The 26,688-nt window shown below is 35.4% G+C and overlaps 1 protein-coding gene across 2 annotated transcripts in view; it reads left to right on the forward strand.

Annotated features, from left to right (window-relative positions):
* The window catches only part of PDS5A (PDS5 cohesin associated factor A), a 136,536-nt gene that overhangs the window by 78,217 nt on the left and 31,631 nt on the right, over positions 1–26,688 (forward strand). For both annotated transcript variants that reach the window (XM_027055627.2, XM_053217448.1), the window contains exons 18-26: positions 8,554–8,659; positions 10,361–10,521; positions 14,552–14,675; positions 15,519–15,677; positions 18,319–18,387; positions 19,492–19,628; positions 22,739–22,862; positions 23,178–23,382; positions 23,898–24,012. In XM_027055627.2, the coding sequence (XP_026911428.1) occupies positions 8,554–8,659; positions 10,361–10,521; positions 14,552–14,675; positions 15,519–15,677; positions 18,319–18,387; positions 19,492–19,628; positions 22,739–22,862; positions 23,178–23,382; positions 23,898–24,012 (1,200 nt within the window). The remainder of the gene's footprint in view (positions 1–8,553; positions 8,660–10,360; positions 10,522–14,551; positions 14,676–15,518; positions 15,678–18,318; positions 18,388–19,491; positions 19,629–22,738; positions 22,863–23,177; positions 23,383–23,897; positions 24,013–26,688) is intronic.

Below are 26,688 nucleotides of genomic sequence, written 5' to 3' on the forward strand. Positions count from 1 at the left end.
TTCAAATATACTCACATTATCAGGTACTGTAGATGAGACTCCAACATTTAATTTGGGGGTACACAACTCAGCTTATAACAGCAATGTCTGTCTACCTTTTTCTCTTTTTTTTTAATGTTTGTTTATTTTTGAGAGAGTGAGTGAGTGGGGTAGGTGCAAAGAGAGAGGAGGACAGAGGATCCGAAGTGGGCTCTGCACTGACAGCAGAGAGCTTGACATGGGGCTCGAACTCACCAACCACAAGATCATGACCTGAACTGAAATTAAGAGTTGGAGCTTAGAAAAGTAAGGTTTTTAGAGAGTAAGTGGTTTGTTCACAGCTGGGTAATGACAAAAACCCTAGATTTATTTTATTTTTCCAAAGGATGGAAGTAATTTTATTTTAATTTTTTTGTTTTTACTTATTTATTTTTTAATTGGCTTTTCACCCAATGCAGAGCCCAGTGCAGGGCTTGAATCCACGATCCTGAGTCAAGACCTGAGCTGAGATCAAGAGTCAGGCACTTAACCAACTGAGCCACCCAGGCACCTCTGTTTTAATTTTTTTTATTTGGGTATATTTCAGACACAATGTTAATTAGTTTCAGGTGTACAGCATAGTGATTTGGCATCTCTATACCATATGCTGTGGCTCACCACAAATACAACTACCATCTGTCACCATACAACGCTGTTACAATATCATTAATTATATCCCCTGCACTGTACCTTTTATTCCGATGATGTATTCCATAGCTAGAAGCCTATATCTTCCACTCCTCTTCACCCCTTTTGCCCATCCCCCTTCCCTCTTGCAGCCATCAGTTCTCTGTATTTATAGATCTGATTCTGCTTTTAGTTTGTTTATTCATTTGTTTTTTTTACATTCTACATGAGTAAATCAAAAATATCATAAATCATACTTGTCTTTCTCTGACTTATTTCACTTAGCATAATATCATCTAGGTCCATCCATGTGGTTGCAAATGACAAGACCTTATCCTTTTTTATTGCTGCATATTACTCCTGTGTGTACACATACATACATACACATACCACATCTTTATCCGTTCATCTGCCATTGGACACTTAGGTTGCTTCCATGTCTTGACTATTATAAAAAATGCAGTAAACATAGGGATACATATATCTTTTCAAATTTGTGTTTTCATTTGAAATACCCAGTAGTGGAATTACTGGACCATATATTTCTGTTTTTAATTTTTTGAGGAACCTCCCTACTATTTTCCACAGTGGCTATACCATATATTTATATTCCCACCAACACATTTATTAAACACATTTATTATTTTTGATGTCAGTGTCCTTTGCTCTATGCCATTTGATTTTAATGGGGTAAATCAGGATATAGTACATGTAGATAGTACTCTTGCCTTTGCATATTGACTTTGAAAGATACATATAATGGCATTTGCTCTTTGTCTCCATGAGGCTTCACAGGGTTTCATTACTTTAGTAAATTATAGTAAAGCTAGTGGTTGATCTCCAGTCTTAACAGACCAAACACTCTTTTTCAGTAGCATCATGTTTGGGCTCAGAGAAATCAACTTATGGTTAGGGTTTCTGAGAGACTACTTTCATGCAAAATTCTAGTTTATTTTAATGAGAAATATGTCATATAATATTCTTTCTGTGTAACCAAATCTTTATGGACTATTGTGAATAAAGGGTTTGTTTCTTCATTTAACACACATTTAATGGAGCAATTTGTAAAATACATTGGGTAACTAGGGAAGGATAGTTATTTAACCCAAATTGTGTGGGATGAATTTGTTATTAGAGCAGGTTCTGAAATAGATCACACATAAAATGGGTAGTGAAAGATCAGTAGGAATTATGGAGAGTAGTCAGGTGGAGATTGCAGAAGAACAGGCCACTAGCCCTGTGTCCTTGGGTAGATTATTTAAGCTACTCTGAGCTTTAATTTCCTCACCTTTAAAATAAGGATAATAATACATTTACAATACAATAACAATACACAGCAATAAAATAACTGGAATTGTTGAGAGGCTTAAATAACATGGATATATAAAACACTTAGCACAGTGCCTCACACATAGTAATTACCAAATGAACTTTAGTAGCTATTCTAGGAAGAATAAATAGACAAAAACAAAGGCAATTAAGAAGTAGTTAGAAAGTAGTATGTGCTTTAACCATAATGAAGGATTTGGAAGAAAAGAATGAGGATAGTAGAAAATCATCCTAAATATAACCAATTTTTCTTTAGTATATTTTCCCCAGACTTGTGTTTATACAAATACACATATGTGTGCTCCAGTTAGTTATTTATCCATAGATAGTGGTTGAAAGTGAAGTAGTGATTGTAATAGTGGGAGAGAGGAGTAAAATTTTACCTGCAGGGAGAGGGTAAAATTTTAAAAGAGAAAGGTTGAAGACTGAATCCTAAGGAAAATTAATTAAGAGGTTGGCTACCAGATCAGGAATTCATTAAATTTTTTAAAAATTTGACAATATAGTATGGTGACAGATGGTAACTAGACTTATTGTGACCAATTCATGTTTATAAATATCAAGTCACCCTCCTCTACCCCTGAAACTAATATAAGATTGTATGTCAGTTCTTCAATTAAAAAAAAAATTGTTTTTAAGGAGGCATGGTCAAAAGTGGAAAATCAGGGGGCACCTGGGTGGCTCAGTTGGCTAAGCGTCCGACTTCAACTCGGGTCATGATCTCACAGTTTGTGAGTTCGAGCCCCGCGTCAGGCTCTGTGCTCAGAACCCTGAGCCTGCTTCAGATTCTGTGCCTCCCTCTCTCTCTGACCCTCCCCAACTCACACTCTGTCTCTGTCTCTCTCAAGAATAGATAAACATTTTCTTAAAAATTTTTAAATGGAAAATCAGGAAAGAGTGGTAACACAGAAGCTAAAGAGGGACTAAAAGTTGGAGAGGTCAGATGCTATTCAGAAGTAAAATAGATACTAAAAATCATCCATTGGATTTAGAAAGAAAAAACGTCACTATGGCTAGGATAGTTTCTTTGGGGTATCAGGGGCAAGCCCAGTTTACCAAGGATTGAGAAGAGCATAAGCTAGCCCTTCCCAACATCCACATCATGGTACACAGAGAAAATGATAAAAATTGAGCAGAGAAGACTGCTCAAACCCAGAGGTGATTGACTTAGCTCAACAGGATCCTAATAGGGTCCACTCTGCAGCCTTGAGATAGGAGAAAATCCAAGGGATAAATAACTTGTTACACTTCCAAACTCTGCTTTAGGAGGTAAATTGGGATGTAGGACAGCCACTGTGGACAGTTTAGCTATAAAATGTTAAAGAGAAAAATTAGATAATGGAAAGAGAGTAAGCCTGAGGAAGGGTCTTTTGTTGTTTTTAATGAAGAAATTTTGAATATTTAAATACCTTTGAGAGGTGCTAATAGAAGAGAGGCTGAAGATGGGGGAAGGGGGGTAGAATTATAATGCAACATCCCTAAAGAAGAGGAGCAGAAAGAAGAAAATCTTCTCCATGATATGAAAAAATGATAGATACAAATTAGAGGAATTTAGAAGATAGGGTATAGAAAATTAGTTTTCACTCATGGCCTCCTTTATTCTCTGTCAGGTTAAAAGTAATATAAGTAGTCTGCTCAGTGGAAGAATTTAGACCTGAGTTAGAATGGTGAATATTTATAACAGTTGTTATACAAATTAAAAGAGAAAGAGACACATAGAAGACTTCCCAAGCAATTTTGAACAGACACTTGAATTGGTGATAATCTTTTGCTTCATGATACCCCTATGAAACATATGGAGTATGTATTATTTCTCTAATTTAGAAACGAAAATACTTTTATAAGAGAAAGGACTGCGGTCCTGGTTTTAAGACTTGGGTCTCTTACAGCTTATTGACTCATAATGATGATCCACCCACATTATAATGAAGGCAGAGATGATGCACTGTATTGTTTTGCACTGTATTTCCAGGATAGACCCTAAGACTTGGCACATAATAGGTGGTCAGTAAATACTTATTAAATAAATGCATGCACAACCTCTTAAAAATAATTAGATACACTCATAAATTTTTTCAAACACATTTGTAATCTTGTTAAATTCATGTATCATTTTACAGGATTTCCTCCAAATAGAAAGCATACTTCAGATATTCTTCTCAAATTGGAAATAACTTTTGTTTTTAATATATGTCAGAGCTAAAACTTGTAGAGCAAAATACTGGGTAAGCAAGATATCTTAAATAGGACATAAAAAGCATAAACAATGTATGGAGCACCTGGGTAACTCATTAAGTTAAGCATACTACTCAATAAATGATCCAATTTAAAAAAAGGGGACAGATTTGAACAGACTTCACCAAATAAGATATACAAATAGGAAATAAGCACAGGAAAAGACAACCAACATTATTACTCATTAGGGAAATATAAATTCAAATTTCAGTGAGAAACCACTACATACCCATTTGAATGGCTGAAATCAAAGATACTGTCCATACCAAGTATTGATGATATTTCAGACTGACTGAACCAAGTGTTGGTGATACAGGAGATAGTTTGCTGTAACATTAAGTATACATATAATATTACCATACAACTCAGGAATCCCAGTACTAGATATTTGCCTACAAAAAAAGAAAACCTAAATTCCCATAAAGACTTCAAGTTAATTGCTTGTAGCAGCTTTATTTATATCTTTAAACTAGAAATACTCTAAAGTTCATCTGTTGGTAATTAGATAAACATACTGTGATAAATCCATACAATGTAATACTTCTCAGCAGTAGAAAGGAACAAACTATTGATTCTATGCAAGAATGTGGAGGAATCTCAAGAGAATTATGTCACATAAAAGATGTCAGACACAAAATACGTGAAATTCTAGAAAAGGTAAAATTATAGTGACAGAAACCAGATCAGTAATTGCCAGTGTGGAAAAAGGAGATTGACCACACGGGGCATAAGGCAATTTTTTGTGGAGATGGGAATATTTATATATATATTCACAATGAAACACCACTTTATACCCACTGGTATGGCTATAATAAAAAAGATGAGTGGGAGAAGACGTCAAGAAATTGTTACTCTCATATATTGCTGGTGGGAATATAAAATGATGAAGCTGCTTTGGAAAACAGTTTGGCAGCTGCTCAGTAAGTTCAAACATAGAGGGGTGCCTAGGTGGTTTAGTCAGTTAAGCGTGTGACTTTGGCTCAGGTTGTGATCTCTCAGTTTGTGAGTTTGAACCCCGCATCAGGCTCTCTGCTGTCAGTGCTGAGCCCACTTCAGATCTTCTGTCCCCCTCTCTGTCTGCCCTTGCCCACCTTGTGCACATTGCCCCCACTCATGCACACTTGTGCTCTTTCTCTCAAAAATAAACATTTGTGGTGCCTGGGTGACTCAGTCGGTGAAGTGTCCAACTCATGATCTCAGCTCAGGTCATGATCTCAGTTTGTGAGTTCAAGCCCCACATTGTGCTTTGTGCTGACAACATGGAAGCTGCTTGGGATTCTGTCTCTCACTCTCTCTGCCCCCTCCCCTGCTTACTCTCTCTGTCTCTCTCAAAATAAATAAACTTTAAATATAAAAAAAAGTTAAAACAGAGTTACTATATGACCCAGCAACTCCACTCACAAATATATGCCCAAGAGAAGTGAAAATATATGTCCATACCTGGATATGAATATTTACAGAAACATTATTCATAATAGCTGAAAAAAAATAGAAAAAAACTCAAATGTCCATCAACTGATAAACTGTCTTACATGCATATACTAGAAGGTTATTCAGGATTAAAGTAAATGAAATACTAATACATAGTACAACATGGGTGAACCTCAAAAACAGTTTGCTAGGTGAAAGGAGTCACTCATAAAAGACTACGTATATATCGTATGAGTCTATTTATATGAAATATTCAGAATAGGCAAATATGTAGCAGCAGAAGGCAAATTAGTAAAGGACTAGGAATAGAGGAGATACAAGTGAACAACAGTGACTCCTATTGGAAAAGGGATTTTTTGGGGAATGGGGTGAAATCTAAAATTAGATTGTGGTAATGGTTATACAACCCTGTGAATATAAAGTAAAAACCACCGAATTATACATTTTAAATAGGTGAGTTATATGATACATAAATTATATTTCCAGCTAGTGTTTAATACACTCCTAATTTGTTTTTTAAAAAAATGTTTTTTATCAATTGAAGATACTGAGGAAGTTTTTAAATTATTCTTGTGATGTTAAAAGGGAAATAAAAGTACTAAAAGTGGTTTAAATTATATAGAAGATGTATCTGTGACCTTATGTATTTTATACTTAAAATTTTTTAATAGTTTGACTAAAATATGTGTATTTTTCCAAGGGAAAAATTTTAACCTGAAACAGTTACGATTAACTTCCATTTGTTAAATATTTGCTATGTACTAGGTCATTTGCTGTAATAATTTAATGCCCCCAAAATAAGGGTTGTTGGTTTTTTTTTCAGTTTACTGATGAGGAAACAGCCTCAAAACCAAAAATCACATCTATTGCAACAACATGGATGGAGCTAGAATATATTATGCTAAGTGAAATAAGTCAGTCAGAAAAAGACAAATATCGTATGATTTCACTCATATGTGGAATTTAAAAAACAAAACAAATGAAAATAGGGAAAGGGGAGAAAAAGAAGAAGAAAGGGAAACAAACCACAAGAGACCCCTAACGATAGAAGAGACCCCTAACGATAGAGAGCAAACTGAGGGTTGATGGAGGGAAGTAGGTTGGGGGGGGGGGGATGGGCTAGGTAAGTGATGGGTATTAAGAAGGGCATTTGTTGTGGGGCACCTGGGTGGCTCAGTCAGTTAAGCGTCCCGACTTCAGCTGAGGTCATGATCTCACAGTTTGTGAGTTCAAGCCCCATGTCCAGCTCTATGCTGACAGCTCAGAGCCCGAGGCTTGCTGCAGATTGTGTGTTTCCCTCTCTCTGTGTCCCTCTCCTGCTCACACTCTGTCTTTCTCTAAAAACTAAATAAACATTTAAAAATTAAAAAAAAAATTAAAAAACAGATAAACATAAGGGAAGGGAAACAAAAATTAAAAAAAAGGGCATTTGTTGTAATGAGCACCGAGTGTTGTCCGTAAGTAATTAATCACTGAATTCTTCCAAAACCAATATTACACTGTATATTAACTAATTAAAACTTTAAAATAAATTTAAATTAAGGATTTAAAAAAATCATATTTGTTTTTACTTAAAATAGTACCACGTTGGGGTGCCTGGGTGGCTCAGTTAGTTAAGCCTCCGACTTTAGATTTCAGCTCAGGTCATGATCTCACAGTTTGTGAGTTCGAGCCCCGCGTCAGTCTCCATGCTGAGCATGGAGCCTGCTTGGGATTCTTTGTCTCCCTCTCTTTCTGCCCCTTCCTGCATGTGCACGCGCTCACCTGCACTCACTCTCTCTCTCTCTCTCTCTCTCTCTCTCTCTCTCTCTCTTTCTCTTTCTCTCTCTCTCTCTCTCTGAAAATAAACATCTAAAAAAAATAAAATCAGGGGTGCCTGGATGGCTCCATCGGGCACATGTCCGACTTCAGCTCAGGTCATGATCTCACAGTTCATGAGTTCTAACCCCATGCCCAGCTCTGTGCTGCTAGCTCAAAGCCTGGAGCCTGCTTCAGACTCTGTATCTCCCTCTCTCTGTGCCCCTTCCCCACTTGCACTCCATCTCTGTCTCTCAAGAATAAAAAAAACATTTTTAAAAAGCGTTCGCCTTGCTTATTAATTAATTTAATTAATTGAAAGTACCATGCTGCTACATAGTCTGATTTTTATTCACAGGTAATGTTCTGTTTTGTGGTGGTTAGGTATGTTTGAAAAACTAATTCCATAATGTTGGACAATTAAATGTTTTTTTATTGATGAATCTGTTTATGAATATAACATGATGCTTCTAATGAACTTCTTTTCTCTAAATCTTTAGGAATAGAATTACTGATTCAGTAAATTAATCACCAAGGATTAATTTAAACTCCTTTGTCCATGTATTTGTTTTTTACTTTGAGTGAATTGTCATTTCTTCATTTAGCAACTGCCATCTATTGTTTTTCTATTGTTGTAAACAATCTCTTTATATATAGAAATCAGTGTTAAATTATATTTCCAGTACATATCATTTAATTTTAATCTTGTTGTTTTTCAGTAGAGTTGTACATGGAGTTTGGGCAAGGTTGTGGGTAGATAAAGTAAAAATCTCAGCTGTCAAGTTGGGAGCAAAGTTTAAAAAGTCACAAAATAGGGTTGCCTGGTGGCTCAGTCCATTAAGCATTCTCCTCTTGATTTCGGCTTGGGTAATGCTCTCAGCAGTTCGTGGGATGGAGCCATTGGATTCTCTCTCTTCCACTCTCTCTACCCCTCCCCCACTCACGCACAAGGTCTCTTTTTCAAAATAAATAGTTTTTTTTTAAGTCACAAAATAATTTTTTCCTCCAGGAACGTACTTGTAGCTAATATTTAGGTTCTGTATGTGTTCTACCACAATGTAGTTAGGAATTACTGATCTACTAAGGTGGCTAATTTAGATTTTCTTATTTTAATAGTGCACTGGTAAAACTGATGAATAAATCAATAGAGGGAACAGCAGATGATGAAGAGGAGGGTGTAAGTCCAGATACAGCTATTCGTTCAGGACTTGAACTTCTTAAGGTACTTTTAAAATAATTCTGTCTCCATGAATTTCCAGTCTTAATTCCAGTTCCCTTAAGGATGTGCAAGGGTTGGGCTTTATTTCATTGGAAACTGAAAAATTAAACATTTGTAGTAGAAATCATATTTTATAAAAATGTATGTCTTTCACATTACAATAATGTAATTGTTTTACATTATAAAATCATGTTTTGATGATTTGCTATTTCATTCCTCATTTGCATACCTGTATTTAACAACATGTGCTTGTAATAGTATGTTCTAAATGATCTAGTCTTAACTTTCATCTGCTGAAGGAATTATATGACAGTATCTGTCTTATCAGGAAATTTTTAAACAATTGTTACTCATATTATGCCAAAGAATTCAGAGAATAGAGCAATTAGTAAGAGGCAGATCAGGCAAGACTTTGTGGACAAGATATGGCTTACTCTAAGGGTAACACAGCATCGTGAAAGAGAATAACTCTTGGCATATTTTAGGGATTGTTGGGAGTCTAGCCTAACTAAAAAAAAAGGATTGCTTTGGGGAATAATGGGATACAGGGTTGGTTTTAGATTGGTAATGCTCTTTGAGCAGAAAGGTATTATCAGGGTCTTTCCTTCCGGCTTTCATTATGGCACGGCACTAAACAGAGCTTTCATCAGATGGAGTAAAGAGGAAATTGAAGGAAAGAGATATTTAGATAACTATAACGTATGAACTGAGGGAGAAGAGACAAACCAGTGCAATGGACATTAGATAGAAAAGAGAGTGATGGGGTTGTATTGGAATGGTCTTTAATTTCATGGAAAGATTTTGTATTTTTAATGATGAGATATTTTTAAATAGTTTTAAGAGTGAAATCTTGAAGATAAGCATTTTTCATAGTTTTGATTCATTTTTTCAAATTTGATTCTCCATTTTTCTGTAAGTAAAATTTACAGGGTTTTATATTATCAACCCTATTACTAACATGTCAACATACTATCTAAATATTATCAGCAAGAATCTCACCGAATGAGACCATCTCTTTACTTTATAACCCATTAAATAAATGCTTATTAAGTAAGTTAATGAAGATTACATACTCCATCCCCTACCCACACCTCTCCACTTGTAGCCTTTATCTCTGATATTATGCTAACTAAGTTGTTTCCACTTCATGGAAAGTAAATTTTGTAGACATGTCCAACTTCCTATAAATTCCTTAGGGATAGACTGGGACTTCTAGAGTAATAAATAAGGGAGTAATAATGTACATGTTTTTAATCATGACTAAAAGTTCACAGTTATGGCTTCTTTATTTACAGTTATGACTAGTGAAATTTTGTGATGGATTTCACTTAAAATATTCCTTTTAGACTATCATTTTGCCAGTGAAATAAAGCTCTGTGTTAACAGTTTACATCACAGTATCACAGTCCATAAAAAAAGAGCCACATTTTTCTTCATTCCCAGTTTCAGAACAGACTAAGAGGTAAAGAAGAAAAATAGGGCAAAGGCTATATATCAACTCTCATAAGGAGCTACTGCACAGTATTTCTTTTCACATGTCATTAAACACAACAAATTACAAAGGAGACTATGAAATAAAATCTTTATTCTGTATAGCTAGCATATGCAGCCCTTAATTTTGAATTGTATTTATAGTAGAAAATAATTTTCTTCTTTGAATGAAAACCATTGTCTGTACTTCTAAAGCTATATCTATTCCTCCAGGTTCTGTCTTTCACACATCCTACCTCGTTCCACTCTGCAGAGACATATGAGTCCCTGTTACAGTGCCTCAGAATGGAAGATGACAAGGTAGCAGAAGCTGCTATACAAATTTTTAGAAATACAGGCCACAAAATAGAAACAGACCTACCCCAGATACGATCGTGAGTATATTTTTTCTCATGGTAAACATAAAAGTGTTTTAAGTGTAGGAGCCAGTCATTTTTCTTTTTCATGTAGGAAGATAGGAGAGAGGGGAGAGGAAAGACAACTTTTTCTTAGAAGCAGCTTTTCTGTATCCTTTGTATTATCCTTTCTCTGCCTTATACTCTTCCCCTACTATTAGAAGAACAAACTGAAAAAGAAATTAGAGGAACAAACTGAAACTTTGTTTATAACAAGATTATTTTTGAATATTAATATTAATAATCAAAAGTTATCACAGAATTTAGAATTTGTGGTTAGCGTTTCTTCCTTATCTACGTACATTTTCTTCCCTCCAACTGGTTTAAATTCAGTAGCTGCTACTAACCTGTCTCACCAAAGAATGGGATAATCAACTAGTCTGTTTAACATTATATCTTATTAGTTGCCTGGTTATTGGCAGTGGTGGTTTTATAATTTTTGATCTCTCCCTCAAGATTACCTTTTCTCTTTCATCATAAGAATGAAATACATTTTGATATTTTTACTTCAACATCATAAAGAGGTTGCCTTAGGATCAAACTTGTGCTGAGAGTTTATATTTAGACAAAAAATGTGGGAGATGTCTTTTGAAGGAAAAACACATTGTTGATAGCTGTTGAGTCAGATGTTCAGGGTATATGCAAATAGTTCTGGATATATCCAAATCAAACCGTTTTTCCTTACAGGGTAATAATAGGACAAGAGGACTACTGACTCCTAAAGTTTTGGTTTTTTGTTTTTTGTTTTTTTAATGTTTTATTTATTTTTGAGACAAAGACAGCATGAGCAGGGGAGGGGCAGAGAGAGAGGGAGACACAGAATCCAAAGCAGTCTCCAGGCTCTGAGCTGTCAGCACAGAGCCCAACACTAGGCTCGAACCCACGAACCGTGAGATCATGTCCTGCGCCAAAGTCAGACGCTTAACCAACTGAGCCACCCAGGCGTCCCCTGATTCCTAAAGTTTTTATTAAATTTGTAAGCTGATAGTTTAATTTGAGAAATAAGTCAATATTTATTGTACACTCTCTTCATTCTCAGAACTGTACTGACTAATATAAAAGAATTACCACACTTAGTCCCTGGTCTCAAGGTGTTTATAGCCTAGAAATCATAATCTTTGTACTTGTACATTGGGGAAAAAAATCACTGACACACTAGGATAAAGTTTCTGGTGAGTTTTTCAAGGTAGGAAAACCTATTTTAAGGTAAAGGATTTCTTCTTAAAGGAATTCTATCCCAGCAGAAGCAGTGGAAAATGGGGGTAAGTGAAATAGTTAACTTTGGACACAAGGAATAAAACGTATTGTTCTTAAGACTAATGAGGAAGGAGGGAGAGAATCATTGAAAAGCAGAGGAGCAAAAACAATGCAGGCCTCAGAAACAACCCTGATGACATCATCGGATTATATAGCACACTAGAAAAGCAAGGGAAAAGGTTAAAGTTGATTTTTGTGTAATCATTTCATTAGGCTAAGAAGAATTAGTAACACATTTAACAACAGTTTGATCAACACTGTGTCTTTGTTACTTGTGTTATTTACAAGAACTGCTACTCTGGTAAATGAGTTTGTGAGAAAGACTTTAACAGTGTTCAGTTAAGGAGGCTACTGGGCCATGGAAATCTGTCTCTTAACAATTCTAAATCTGCACACAGAGAAATGTGTCATATTCGTAAGTGTCAAATCAGATTTATACTGACTAGCATATATTCATTGCAGTTTTTTGGTTGAGGTGCATGACCTGGGATCTGGGGTATTGCTTTTAATGTCTAGCCTCCCATTTTCATGAGAGGACCTTTTGTCATCATTGTATTTGATACCACTGACCTTATAATCTATAAAATAGAACCACTGCATTAAATGTATGACAAGTATCTTTCTTAAATTTTTTTTTTTTGCCTTAAATAGCTTTTCTTCTGATTAAAAGAATACTTAAATGTTCATTGTAAAAAGCTAAAACTTGGGGTACCTGGGTGGTCAGTCGCTTAAGCATCCAACTCGTGATTTTGGCTCAGGTCATGATCTCAGGGTCATGAGATGGAGCCTCCCATTGGTCTCTGTGCTGAGCATGGAGCCTGCTTAAGATTCTCTCTCCCTCTGTCTCTGCCCTACCCTGTCATTTTCTCTCGCTCTCTTTCTTAAAAAAAAAAAAAAAAAGCAAGCTGAAACTTTAGGAAATATAAGGGAGAGAAAGAGTCATTATCCACACTTTGATATTTCTTTATTTTGTCTACTTGCTGTGTATACCTGTTCTTTTATAGGTTGGTACTTACATCTTCATATAATGTTTTCTTATATCATCAACATTTAATGCTTTAAGACTGTAATGTGTTATTTCCATATTGTCCTATTATTTGACTTTGACCTTCAATGTCAGTATGGAGGTTAAGTGCATGGATTTTGGAGAAGAAGTACACATTTTCACATCCCAACTCTACCATTTCCTAGCTCCATCACCTTAAGAAGCTTAAATAGGGGCGCCTGGGTGGCTCAGTTGATTAAGCGTCCAACTTCAGCTCAGGTCATGATCTCATGGTCCGTGAGTTCGCGCCCCGCGTCGGGCTCTGTGCTGACAGCTCAGAGCCTGGAGTCTGTTTCGGATTCTGTGTCTCCCTCTCTCTCTGCCCCTCCCCTATTCACACTCTGTCTCTCTCTGTCTCAAAAATAAATAAACGTTAAAAAAAAAAAGCTTAAATAAAATAATATTTTTGTGCTTTAGTTTCCTCATCTGTTTAATAAATGTAATAGTCCTCTTTGGGTGACTATGAGGATTAATTGAATTAATCCACATAAAAACACTTAGAATGATGCTTGGTACAAGTACTCAATAATCGTTAGATGTTTTTATTACTCTTCTACCAATATATATGTGTCGTTATCCTTGCATACTTTGTTTTACTGCTTTCATTTCAGCCCTTTAATAAAACTTGACCTTTTGCTACTTTTTGTCTATGGCTACTTTAAATTTATTTATTTATTTTGAGAGATAGAGAAAAAGAGCCTGAGCAGGGGAGGGGCAGAGAGAGAGGGAGTGAGAGAATCCCAAGCAGGCTCCGTGCTCTGCACTGAGCCCGACAGAGGGATTGATCTCACAACTGTGAACCCATGACCTGAGCCAAAATCAAGAGTCAGACATTTAACTGACTGAGCCACCCATGTGCCCTTCCATGGCTGCTTTAAAGTAACTGAAGGGGAAGGGCGCCCGGGTGGCTCAGTCAGTTAAGCATCCGACTTCAGCTCAGGTCATGATCTCTCATGCTGTGTCGGGCTCTGTGCTGACAGCTCAGAGCCTGGAGCCTGCTTCAGATTCTATGTCTCCCTCTCTCTCTGCCCCCACTTCGTCCTCTGTCTGTCTCTCTCTCTCTCTCTCTCTCTCTCTCTCAAAAAATGAATAAACATGAAAAAAATTATTTTTAATAACTGAAGGGATTGTGAAAGGGAAGTGGGAAATTAGGAATATGTACTTGGAAGGTAAATATAAAAATATAACATGGGGCAAGTTTTAGATTGTAAATTCAGGGTGGTTTGTTTATTTCTCCATATTCATGAGGTGGCTTTAAAATAAAAATTATCTCCTGCAGTAGCCTTTTTCTTGAGACGTTTCTTGTATTATAGTTGGGGATAGAGAAGGAGCTTTAAACCTTTCTGCAGATGAGGTAATTTTTAACAGAGTCTTATCAGGGTTTCTGGCTGGCTCAGTTGGTGGATTCTTGATCTCAGGTCGTGAGTTCGAGCCCCACATTGGGTGTAGAGATTATATACTTGTGTGTGTGTATATATACGTGTATACACGTATATATACACGTGTATATATACACGTATATATACACATATATACGTGTATATATAACACACACGCACATACATACATACGTACAGCTTAAAAATTAAGAGAGGCTTCGCTACCAGCAAAAATCCAAGCAGTTAAGGGAGAGGAAGCAGGAGACAACCAGGAGAACTACTTGTAGTATATGGGCTTTTTTTTAATTATGGTATTATTTTTTTGCAGGACCTTAATTCCCATTTTACATCAGAAAGCAAAGAGAGGTACTCCACACCAAGCAAAACAGGCTGTTCATTGTATACATGCCATATTCACCAATAAAGAAGTCCAGCTTGCACAGATTTTTGAGGTATATATATATATATATATATATATATATATATATATAGGATGTGTTTATGTTGATTTTTATTCTTATGCTGTGTGGTTTGTTGAAGATGGAAGGTAAATTTTTTTTTGGCTATTTAGTTTCACCCTAGTATATATATTCCATGGGAGCAGGGACACTCTTTTTCCAGCACTGTATTCACAAACTTTACATCAGATTATATGTTCAAATACTACATTTAGAAGAATATTTTGTGTGTTTGTGTTAGAACATTTTAATTTTCACTTTATTGGCTTGGTGGTCCACTTATCCTCAGAAAGTATTAGTAGATAACTTTGAACCACCCATTTTAAAGTACCTGTCAACCCTACCTGAAAATTAATCCTGTTTGCCTTTTCTTATGTATGATCCTTGGCCTGATTCCACTACTAGAAACGTACTCTTGTTTCTGTAAATTGGATATAGTATCAACAAAACCATTTGAACCCTTATTTTTTATGGTCCATGGGCATTTAAAATGTCCCCACAGGATAAGAAATCCACCAACATAACAAGCCTATTGTTGTACATGGCTTGAAAATAATGCTGATTTGATGATGCAGAAATGTTCTTGTTTTTACTTCTGCCTTTTACGTGGGCTTTTGTTTTCTTTTTCTCTTTTCTGCATTCTTTCATCATATTAAATTTCAGTAAGTACAATAAGAATCAAGTGTCTGATAAGGCTGAAGTTACTTTTGATCATATCATTAGAACAGATTTGTTTGGGCACAATAAATTCAGGAGGGTCAGGAGCATTTACTGTTTCCATAGAATGTAGATATTTATAAAACAAAATTGGTAATTTTGACTGTTTTATTTTTATAGCCACTCAGTAGGAGTCTGAATGCTGATGTACCAGAACAACTTATAACTCCATTAGTTTCATTGGGCCACATTTCTATGTTAGCACCAGATCAATTTGCTTCCCCAATGAAATCTGTAGTAGCAAATTTTATTGTGAAAGATCTGCTAATGAATGACAGGGTAAGTTTCTAATTTAATTAAATTTAGAATAATGAGACTAAAACTATTTATATCTTCATCACAGAAACATTTCTGCCTCTCTATTTAATTTTCTTTTCCTTTTAAATTATTGCGTGTTTTCCCTCATTTATTTACTTAAATTTCTAAATGACATCCTGACTTCAGTATAGCTATTACCAGAACTTAACATTTAAGAAAGAAAAAATGAGAACATGAGATGAATGAATCATTAAGTAAAAAATATAAATCAAATGCTGTTATCCTAACATTTGAAGGACAATTTACTGGAGTGCTAGAATTTTATCAAATGTTGTTAAAAATATAAGTAGAATTGTATTTAACATTTTGAATTGTATTTAGCATTTCGGAATATAATTACATTGCAGTTTTGGCACTAGACTCAAACTCTGTTTTGGTTGCTGAAGTGTGTGGGTGGGTAGGTGCTCACAGTGTGTGTGTGCACATGCTAATTTATTAGCTCCGGGCTGGAACCCAGGAATGTATAGCTTGAAAAGGCTCCCCAAGAGATTCCTGAAACACATACCTGATTAAGAATTCACTTTACCAAGTATTAAATTAAAAATGAATGTTGAATGAAGACAAGTCTGTTTTACCTGCTGGATCATTGTTGATGACTTTCAAGGGAGTGCTATTTTATCCAGCTTACCTATTCCTTCCACGTGATCCAGTAGTCTTGGAGCCTTCGATATCCAAACTTAAAAAGAAAGACATTTTAGTGCATTCCTTCCTCTCCCTTCCCCCATTTAGATGTAATAGACAAGGATAGAAGAACATAGCCAAAGTGTCATTTCCCACTTAACACATTCAGGCTGTGTTTTGCACTGTTGATAGATGTGGCTGGTAACCAGTGTGAAATTTAAGACCCCTCTTAAATGACTTGATTGTTGATGGATTGTAGTTTAAGGTGGCTCTTTTTTGTTGTTTATGTGGTAAAATATGCATGATTTAAACTTTGGCAATTTTGCTATTTTTAAGTGTACAATTCACTTACGTCATACACACCAGCATTCTTGTTTTTGTTGTTGGGTGGGTATTTTTGTTTTGTTTTGTTTTTTAAGAAACAAACAAGTTGAGGGGCACCTGGGTGGCTCAGTTGGTTAAGCGCCCAACTCTTGCTTTCAGCTCAGGTTATGATCTCGGGGTTTATGAGTTCAAGCCCCACGTCAGGCTCCACGCTGATAATATAGAACCTACCTGGGATTCTGTCTTTCTCTTCCTCTTTCTCTGTCCCCCCCTTGCTCGTTTGTGCTCTCTGTCACAAAATAAATAAACAAACACTAAAAAAAAAAAAAAAAAAAAAAGTTTAATATCATGTATGCCTCCTGTATACATGGGAAATACCCAGGAAAGCCAAATAACTCTCCAAAATGACCCAAGCCACCACCTAAAATATGTACCCACATTGTTGTGTAACTGTCATCACTATTTCCAGAACTTTTTAATCTCAGATAAAAACTCTGCATTCATTAACCAGTAACCCCCACAGCCTCTGGTAAACTCTGTTGTACTTTCTTCTGACTCTGAATTTGCCTGTTCTAGATACCTCTCATCATACAATATTTGTCCTTTTGTGCCTGGTGTATTTCACTAGCATAATCATTTCAAGGTTCATTTGTGTTATGTATCAGAAGTTCATTCATTTTATGCTAGAATAATATTGTATGTGTAGCCTACATTTTGTTTATTCATTTGTTGATGGACAGTTGGATTTTTTCCCACCTTTTGACTTTGGTGAATAATGATGAAATGAACATTTGCATCCCTGTTTTCAAATCATTTTGGATATATGCCCAGGAACGGTATTGCTGGCTCCCAAGGTCATTCTATGTTGTACTTTTTGAGGGACTGCCAAACTGTTTTCCACAGTGTCTATACCATTTTGTGTTGTTTCTTCACAGCTTTGCCAATGCTTACTCTTTTCTGTGTTTTTGATAATGGCCATTCTAGTGGGTATAAAGTAGTATCTCATCGTTTTGCTTTGTGTTTCACTAATGATTTGATAGACATGGCTGGCAACCAATGTGAAGACCTTCTAACAATGTAGAGGGTTTTTTTTTCTTTTCATGTGCTTTTGGCCATTTATGTATCTTTGGATATTTAAAGTCATTTGCACACTTTTAATTGGGTTGTTTATCATTTCTGAGTTCTCAGAATTCTTTATATATCCTATTAAACCCTTGTCAGATATTTGCCAAATCAAACAACATGAAGATTTTCTCCTATATCTTCTAAGAGTTTTATAGTTTTAGCTCTTAAATTAAGATCTTTGATCTATTTTGAATTAATTTTGAATATAAGGTAACAATGCATCTTTATTTTTTGCTCTTGGACGTCTAATTTTTCTAGCACCATTTGTTGAAGTAATTGGTCTCAGCACCCTTGTTAAAAATCAGTTAACCATATAGTTGAGGATTTTCTGCATTCTTTGTTTCATTCCATTGGTGTATGATTTGTAGTAAGTTTTGAAATCAGGAAGCTCAAGTCCTCCAACTTTGTTCTTTTTCAAGCCCTGGTGACTTTCCTTAGGATTCCTAGAGCACTGCATTATTCAGCATGAAAAACTTAATGAAGGAAACTTCAAAATTCTTTCTAAGAATTAAATATATTTAATTGTCTATAGTCAACAGGTGAGAAGAATGGAAAATTATGGTCTCCAGATGAAGAGGTTTCCCCTGAAGTACTAGCAAAGGTAAATTTGTGTAGGCCTTGATAACTTTTATGTTGAAATAATGAACATTCATAGATACCTTTAACTTGACATTAAATGAGTATCAAAAGTTGTGTTTCTCAAAGAAATTGTAGTCCTCATGGAGTTACTTACATATATGTCAGCATTTTCCATTGAACTTCCTGCCTGGTGAAATAATTTCATTGAGGCTGTTTTACACAGAAATTGTTTGTAGGGTATTGATGCTCAGAAGCATCTCAGGTCTAGCCTTACTACCACTCTCTACAAAAATATGAATATTAACTTGGCAAAAGTGGATAGCTGTCATCAAATTGGTAACTTTTGATAGTTGCAAAATGTACCTCAATAAAGCTAACTTTTAAAGTGGTAGTATTGGGTTGACAACAAGTCTTCATTATCTTAAAATCTGTTTCACCTTTTGTGGCTTCATAGTCATGTTCCATCAATTCCTTTTTCCAGGTTGTCAATAAATACTGTAAATAACACCTAGATGCTTTAGCTAATTTTTCCATGTGTATTGGTAGCAGTCTTTTGAGTGTAAACCTCCAAGTAATTATGACCACAAATAATTAGGGAATCTCCTAATTTTATATTTCAGGATAGTCACACAGCATCACACTTCATAATTTCTTCAAAATAGTTTTTTCAGTACTACAAAAAATAGTAAAGTCTATCTAAATGGCACATTTTAATCACTGTAACAGGTATAGTTTAAATAGTTATTTTTAAAAAATGTATTTTCAAGTAATTTGAAGTTTTGGGGCAATGTGAAAAGCCTGAGATCAAGAGCCAGACTTTGGGCAAGTTATCTATTATAGTAATGTGTCCTAGTTGCCTTATCTGTTGGAAATGAAAATACCTCCCTTGTAGAATTGTTTGGGACATCAAATAGGTTAAAACATTTACAGCTCTGGGAAAAGTGCCTATTATAGATTCAACAAGATAAATATTCTTATTGCTATGGTTATTATCCTACAGACTTGTTTCATAAAACATATTTACCAGCAATTAAGCAACCTCATTAATCTAATTAACATAAATTAATCTTCCCTTTAATTGAAATTTTAAGTTCCATTCTTTTTTTAGCATGTTAATATTTTATAGGTACAGGCAATTAAACTTCTGGTAAGGTGGCTGTTGGGTATGAAAAACAACCAGTCTAAATCTGCCAATTCAACTCTTCGATTATTATCAGCGATGTTGGTTAGTGAGGGTGACCTGACAGAGCAAAAGAGAATCAGGTGAGATTTTTCTTCCTTTCCAATTTTTACAGCTCAAAATGTTAGTAGAACTTACATAGGAATTATTTGCCTAATTAATATTGAATGTTGTAATTGTACCATATGCTTTGGGATCAGAACTGATGTACTCCAGGTTTACATCTCAAGCATAATGGAATGTTTCTTTTCACTTTTAAAGACCAGACTTTTTCCAGGAAACTTTTAGTCATAATCACTATGTATTACAGTTGCCTTCAACATTTGGTTCACTTAAGCAAATACCTGTTGAAATACTGCTCTTTGCAAAACACATGAAAAGCATTGCAGAGAAAACATAAGATTCAGTTTCTACCTTTCACCCTGTATTATAGTGATGGAACAAGTGGAGTGACAGTACTGTGAAATGAATGCAAGTTTCAGTGGAGGTTCAAAGGAGGAAAAGTCACAGCCCTCCTGGTGGTTTGCAGAAGATTACACAAGGTTCTGCAAATGCAAAAAAAAAAAAAAGCAAAAGCCACATACACATTGTTTCCATTTCTACACATTGTCACTTTGTGAAATCACTATTGCTTCTATTTGTTGTTTTGTTTTGTTTTGTTTTGTTTTGTTTTGGGAAAGCACCAGAGGGGAAGAGGGGCTGAAGGAAAGAGAGAGAACCTCATGCAGGCTCCATGCCCAGCACAGAGCCGGCTGTAGTGCTCCATCTCACAATCACGAGATCATGACCTGAGCCTACTGAGCCACTCGTGTGCCCCATATTCCTTTTAAGATGAAAATAAAAGCCAGATTTTTCATGATCCGTGTTTGTTTCAATTCTTGATTTACTACAGTCCAGGAGTACCAGCAGATAAAACTACAGAGTTCTACTTGTGATGTTTTCCTACTTTAAAATGTTTTATTACAAGACAGATTTAAGTATTCATGTATGCATTGAGTATTGAGCACTGTCATCCTAGGTACTGCTATGCTTGTTTTAAAGGTATAAAATCTCTCCTTCTAAGGAATATGCATTCTAGTGGAGGAGATAGGAAATGAGCAATTTCAGTAGAGATGCTGAATGGTTTGATAAACTGAAGAAAACCATGAGAAATTATCTTTCTCATAGAATAAGCCAAGGGTAGCTTTGTAGGAACAGATTAGAAGATTAGAGCTAAGTTAGCAATAATGAGAAGTTTTAAATTCGGGGAAACTATGTACAGTGTATGGCAAAGGCTTAATAATGAGCTCTTTATAAATTAGTGATAAATAGGATACCCACTAGAGATGAAGACTACAAATTATCAGTTTACCTTTTTAAAAATGTTTAACATTGTATGGAGCCTGCTTGGGATTCTGGTCCCTCCCTTCCCCCATCTCAAAAATAAATAAAACATTTTTTTTTAATCATTTATATTCACTAGGAAAAGGACACTTCTCTCTTCTATTTCCCCACTCTTTCCTTTTACCCACATTCCAATAACATGAGCAAAACTTTTCTAAAAAATAAAAATAAATGTTTAACATCACTAAATATAATAAATGCAGTTTAAACATGGTGATACCTCTTGCCTGTCAATCAAAAAAATTTTTAAAGCCATCACTGCTTCACAGGATCAGGGAAATGGCTTCCCTCCTTACTCCTGTGAATATAAATTAGCACAGTCTTGGCAGGACAGTTTGGCATTTTGGGTATAGTTCCCTATAAATGTTACCCTTTGACTATTTTTATACTCATGAAATATAAGAGAATCATACAAAAATGTGTATATGAACATATTTTCAGCATTTTTTTTATCACAGAAAATAGGGGAATGGTTAACTATGGAACACATGTCATGAAATATTAGGCAGATCTAAATTAGGTGTTACATATCCTATGCTAATTGTACACTAATGTAACCATGCTATGTAAATTTAGCTTGGGCTCTAGAATCAGAAACTTATACAACTCTATACTCCATTTACTAGCTGTGTGAACTTGTATAAATCACTTTTCTAAACCTGTTTCCTCATAGAGTGAAAATTAAATAAAGCCTGTGAAGTGTTCACTCACTGCCTAACAGAGTTAAGTACCCAGATGGTAGTTGTTTATTTTTTAATCCCTGAATCATTTGAGTCAGAAGCCATTTGAAGTTCTCTCAAAAATACCTATGTTCAGGACACCTGGGTGGCTCAGTTGGTTGAGTGTCCAACTCTTGGCTTTGGCTCAGGTCATGATCCCAGGGTCATGGAATCAAGCCCCACATCAGTCTCTGTGCTGAGTGTGGATCCTGCTTAAGATTCTTGCTCTCCCTTCCTCTGCCCCTCTCCCCAGCTCATGTTCTCTCTCTTAAAAAAAAATAAATAAAATAATAATAATAATAATTAATAATACCAGTGTTCACTTTGACAATCCTCCTGTCCAAGAGTGCAATGTTTTCTTGTACAATAATAATGGACTCAGCCAGCTTTCCTCATTTCCTAAAGTCTTTAAATATCATAACCATGCTATGTTTCACATAGAAGTTGAAAGAAGACTGTCCTTTCATCTCATCCATTGTCACATTTTACCATTTAGGAAATAAAAAACTACTGGGCGGGATGGTAGTGCTCAACCTCCTGGGGTTTTTTTGCTACAAAACAAAGTCTGCCCCAGAGACTAGTACCCCAAATAGACACTGGCTCTCAGTTCATATCCTTTCCCTTGTCTGCTACCTCCCCTTCCGTGGTATAAATCACCTCCTAATGGCTATATATGCATTTAAAAACTGTGGGAAATAGATTTGATATGATAGGTGGTTTAATCAGTTGTCTACAATGGATGTGTATTCCTCTTAAAATGAGGAATACTGTTCCTGATGTAAATGGTTCTTCCCAGCATTACACTTAGTGTAGTTGCGAATCATAAGCAGGGCTGTTTGTCTATGTATGGTAGAGGATCTAGGCTAGAACATAACTAAAAATGAAGGCAGATAAATTTATTAGTCACAATGATTTGAGCCTTTTTCCCCATGTTGAGTTCAAGAACTAAAAGTAGCTTTCCCATATTTATACATTATGTCATTTTAAGCATAAGTTATGCTAAAGATTGTAACACTCAAAAAGGGACCAAAGCATTGTTATGAATGATAATGGTTATAGGAAATGTTTATTTCTTTTTTGTTTGTTTATAGTAAATCTGATATGTCTCGCTTGCGATTAGCTGCTGGTAGTGCCATAATGAAGCTTGCTCAGGAACCTTGTTACCATGAAATTATAACCCCCGAACAGTTTCAGCTCTGTGCACTTGTTATTAATGTAAGTAATCATCTTATTTTTGTCAGTTACTTTCCCTTCAAAGTTAAGTACATTTACCTTCTATGGATACAGATCCATTTACTGTGTGCACAAACAGAATTTGTATTACAACTATTCTAACTAAATATCTTATACATATTGTTATTTATTTCCCCTAGTATAACTATGATCTTTTTTTAATGAAGGCATTCAGAATAAACTGCTGTTTGGTAAATGTTTGCCAATTTTTTTTCTTAATGAAATGAGGTTATTTTGTCATAGTTTTAAAGGTACCAGTATTTTTATTTAAGTATTTTTGGTTTTCTGCTGCTGTAGGATGAGTGCTACCAAGTAAGGCAGATATTTGCTCAGAAGTTGCATAAGGCACTTGTGAAGTTACTACTCCCATTGGAGTACATGGCGATCTTTGCCTTGTGTGCCAAAGATCCTGTGAAGGAGAGAAGAGCACATGCACGACAGTGTTTACTAAAAAATATCAGTATACGCAGGGAGTACATTAAACAGAATCCCATGGCTACTGGTAAGTAATTTTGAAAGCTCTCAGTGTGCAAACATATCTTGTCAATGTACCAACTTGGGGGGTGCAGGGGGTTTATTTCCTATATTTCTATTGTAGTTAATAATAACACTAGGATTTTTATAGGATGCTGTCACTATAGTTGTGATGTATTTAACATATTAAATCTGGTTTCTAGGTCCTATTTATAATGTATGAAACTGTTTGGGGGAATTACATTTTTCTTATGGGATCAGCAGTGTGGCTTGATTTAAACACATTGCTCAGATGTCAGAGAGTAAAGAATTACTTTCCTAGCTTTACCAAGGACTCACTATATAATCTCAAATTATCCTTTTGGCTTTAATAGCTTTCCACATTGAAATAAAAGTGTTTCAGTATCCTCTAGATACCATGTTGCCTCTAATTTTAAAATAAATCAGGAAAAAGATGGAAACTGAAGTGGATAGAAAGCAAACTAGAGAGGGATTTTATAAAAGCTCTTATTACTGTTGTTGATAATAATGTTTTCACTTTAGAGAAATTATTATCACTGTTGCCTGAATATGTAGTTCCATACATGATTCACCTGCTAGCCCATGATCCAGATTTTACAAGATCACAAGATGTTGACCAGCTTCGTGATATTAAAGAGTAAGTCATGTAGAATTTCAAGAATTCTAGAGGTTATTTTTACTTTTTACTAAGATACCAAATATTTTTCCTGTTACTGTTCCCATTAGAATAAAAACTTCTCTGTTGTTTTATTTCTTATAAATTATTGTTTCATCTTAGAAAATTTTTCCATCTAACAAGCTCTTTTTGGTTCTTCTGATTGTTTCCTATTTGCTGTCAGCTGTGTCTTTAAAATAGGCTGGTTTGGGGGCACCTGGGTGGCTCAGTCAGCTAAGCCCCCAACTTCAGCTCAGGTCATAATCTGACAGTTCGTGAGTTCGAACCCTGCATCAGGTTCTGTGCTAACAGCTCAAAGCCTGGAGCCTACTTTGGATTCTGTGTCTCCCTCTCTGCCCCACCCTCCTGCGCACGTGCTCTCTCTCAAAAATAAACAAACATTTAAAAAATTGACAAAAAAATAAAAAGTATTATGATTTTGGAGTGCCTGGGTGGCTCAGTCGGTTAAGCGTCCGACTTCAGCTCAGGTCGTGATCTCACGGTTTGTGAGTTTGAGCCCCATGTTGGGCTCTGTCCTGACAGCTGGGAGCCTAGAGCCTGCTTCGGATTCTGTGTCTCCTTCTGTCTCTGCTCCTCCCCCGCTCACACTCTATCTCTCTCTCTCAAAGATAAACATTAAAAAAAAATTTTTTTTTTTTTTTTTTTTTAAATAAAAGTATGGCTTTTTTGAGAAGCGCCTGGGTGGCTCAGCCAGGTGAGCATCTGACTCTTGATTTTTGTGTAGGTCATGATCTCACAGTTGTGAGTTCAAGCCCCACATTGGGTTCCATGCTGACAATGAGGAGCCTGCTTGGGATTCTCTGTTTCCCTGTCTCTCTGCCCCTCCCCTTCTCTCTGTCTCTCTCTTTCTCAAAATAAATAAACATTAAAAAATATAATAATGAAAGTATTATGATTTTTGTATGTATGACATTAAAAAATATAATAAAAGTATTATGATTTTTGTATGTATGTCATTAAACCTTATTCCTAATCTTATTTAAGGTTGTAATCAACATTTGTCTATGCCTCCTATAGCTTTTGTCACTGAAATTGTGTCAGTATCTTAACTGGAAGAGATGTTATCTTGTCCAACATTACTGTTAAGCATTGGACTATGAGCTCCTTACATTTTGAAGCCTTGTCATTTCATTATTGTTGCTTCCAACACATTATTCCAGTAATACTGTCTTTCTGTAACTAAAAACTTCTCTGGCCTTCAATTACCTTATTCATAAAATGAAGGAGATAAAATAGATAACTCCTAAAATGTCTTCTAATTCTAATTTTTGTTTATTTTTTTAATTGTTTACATTTGTATTTACAATTTTTTTTCTTTAAAAACTTTGAGTTTGGGGTTTCCCAGAAAACACTTCCATAAAATAAAAACCTGATGTATGTGTTTGCCTAGAACATGAGGTCTATGTCAGAGAACATTTTAGCTGTATTTCAGTTGCAAAGCAGTCATGTGAAAGAAGGACTAGACTTAAGAGAAGAAGCTATAACATGGGAAGGAGAGTACTGATGTACAAGAAGTAATTGGAGTTAGAATTGAAATCACTGGCACTTTTTGTTGTTCTGTCTAGTATGCAACATTTTTAATATCGTTAAGCAATTATTTTAAGTTTCCATGTAAATTGAAGTGTTAAATAATATGTTTTTCAAACTGGTTATTTAACTTTGTGGAAATTATTAATTTATTGTGTCGCTATTTGCTTTGGCTATTCAGGATCTTTTATGGTTTCATAAAAATTTTAGAATTATTCTAGTTCTGTGAAAAATGCCATTGGAATATTGATAAGGATTGTATTGAATCTGTAGGTTGCTGTGAATAGCTTGGACATTTTAACAATATTCTTCCAGTCCATGAGCACAAAGTATCTTTCTATTTATTTGTGCATTCTTCAATATCTTTCATGTCTTCTAGTTTTCAGTATGGGTCAGAAGCATGACTGTGGTCAAGAAAAGATAGCTGTAGGGGCATCTGGATGGCTCAGTCGGTTAAGCATCCGACTGCGGCTCAGGTCATGATCTCACAGTTCGTGAGTTCGAGCCCCGCATCGGGCTCTGTGCTGACAGCTTAGAGCCTGGAGCCTGCTTCGAATTCTGTGTCTTCCTCTCTCTCTGCCCCTCCCCCACTCATGTTCGGTCTCTCTCTCTCTCTCTCTCTCCCCTTCAAAAATAAATAAAAACATTAAAAAAAATTTTTTTTAAAAGAAAGAAAAGATAGCTTTATAACATGAGAAATTGAGGGGGGTCATATAATCTATCAAAATTACTTTTTTATTCCCTTTATAATACTTTTTTATTCTCTTCTTTACCAAAATGATATATAGCCATACTTTAAAATACATAGGATTAAATTCAGTCTATCAATAACCATTATACTGTTTTGGGAATCAGTCAGTCTTGAGTAACAGGAGTGTTTATCTCTTTATGGACTCTTAAGAATTAATTGAATCAGAAAGATTTATTTTAGTTACAAAAGACAATTTAAGTTTTTCATTTGCCATATTTTAGTTACAATATATTTAACATTAACATTAGAAGTTTCAGTTCCTTGGCATTACTATTATTTTTTTTTTTTAACGTTTATTCATTTTTGAGAGAGTGAGAGAGAGAGCGCGCACAAGTGGGGGAGTGGCATAGAAAGGGAGA

This window comes from Acinonyx jubatus, chromosome B1 (assembly GCF_027475565.1).
Source record: "Acinonyx jubatus isolate Ajub_Pintada_27869175 chromosome B1, VMU_Ajub_asm_v1.0, whole genome shotgun sequence".
Taxonomy (NCBI): domain Eukaryota; kingdom Metazoa; phylum Chordata; class Mammalia; order Carnivora; family Felidae; genus Acinonyx; species Acinonyx jubatus.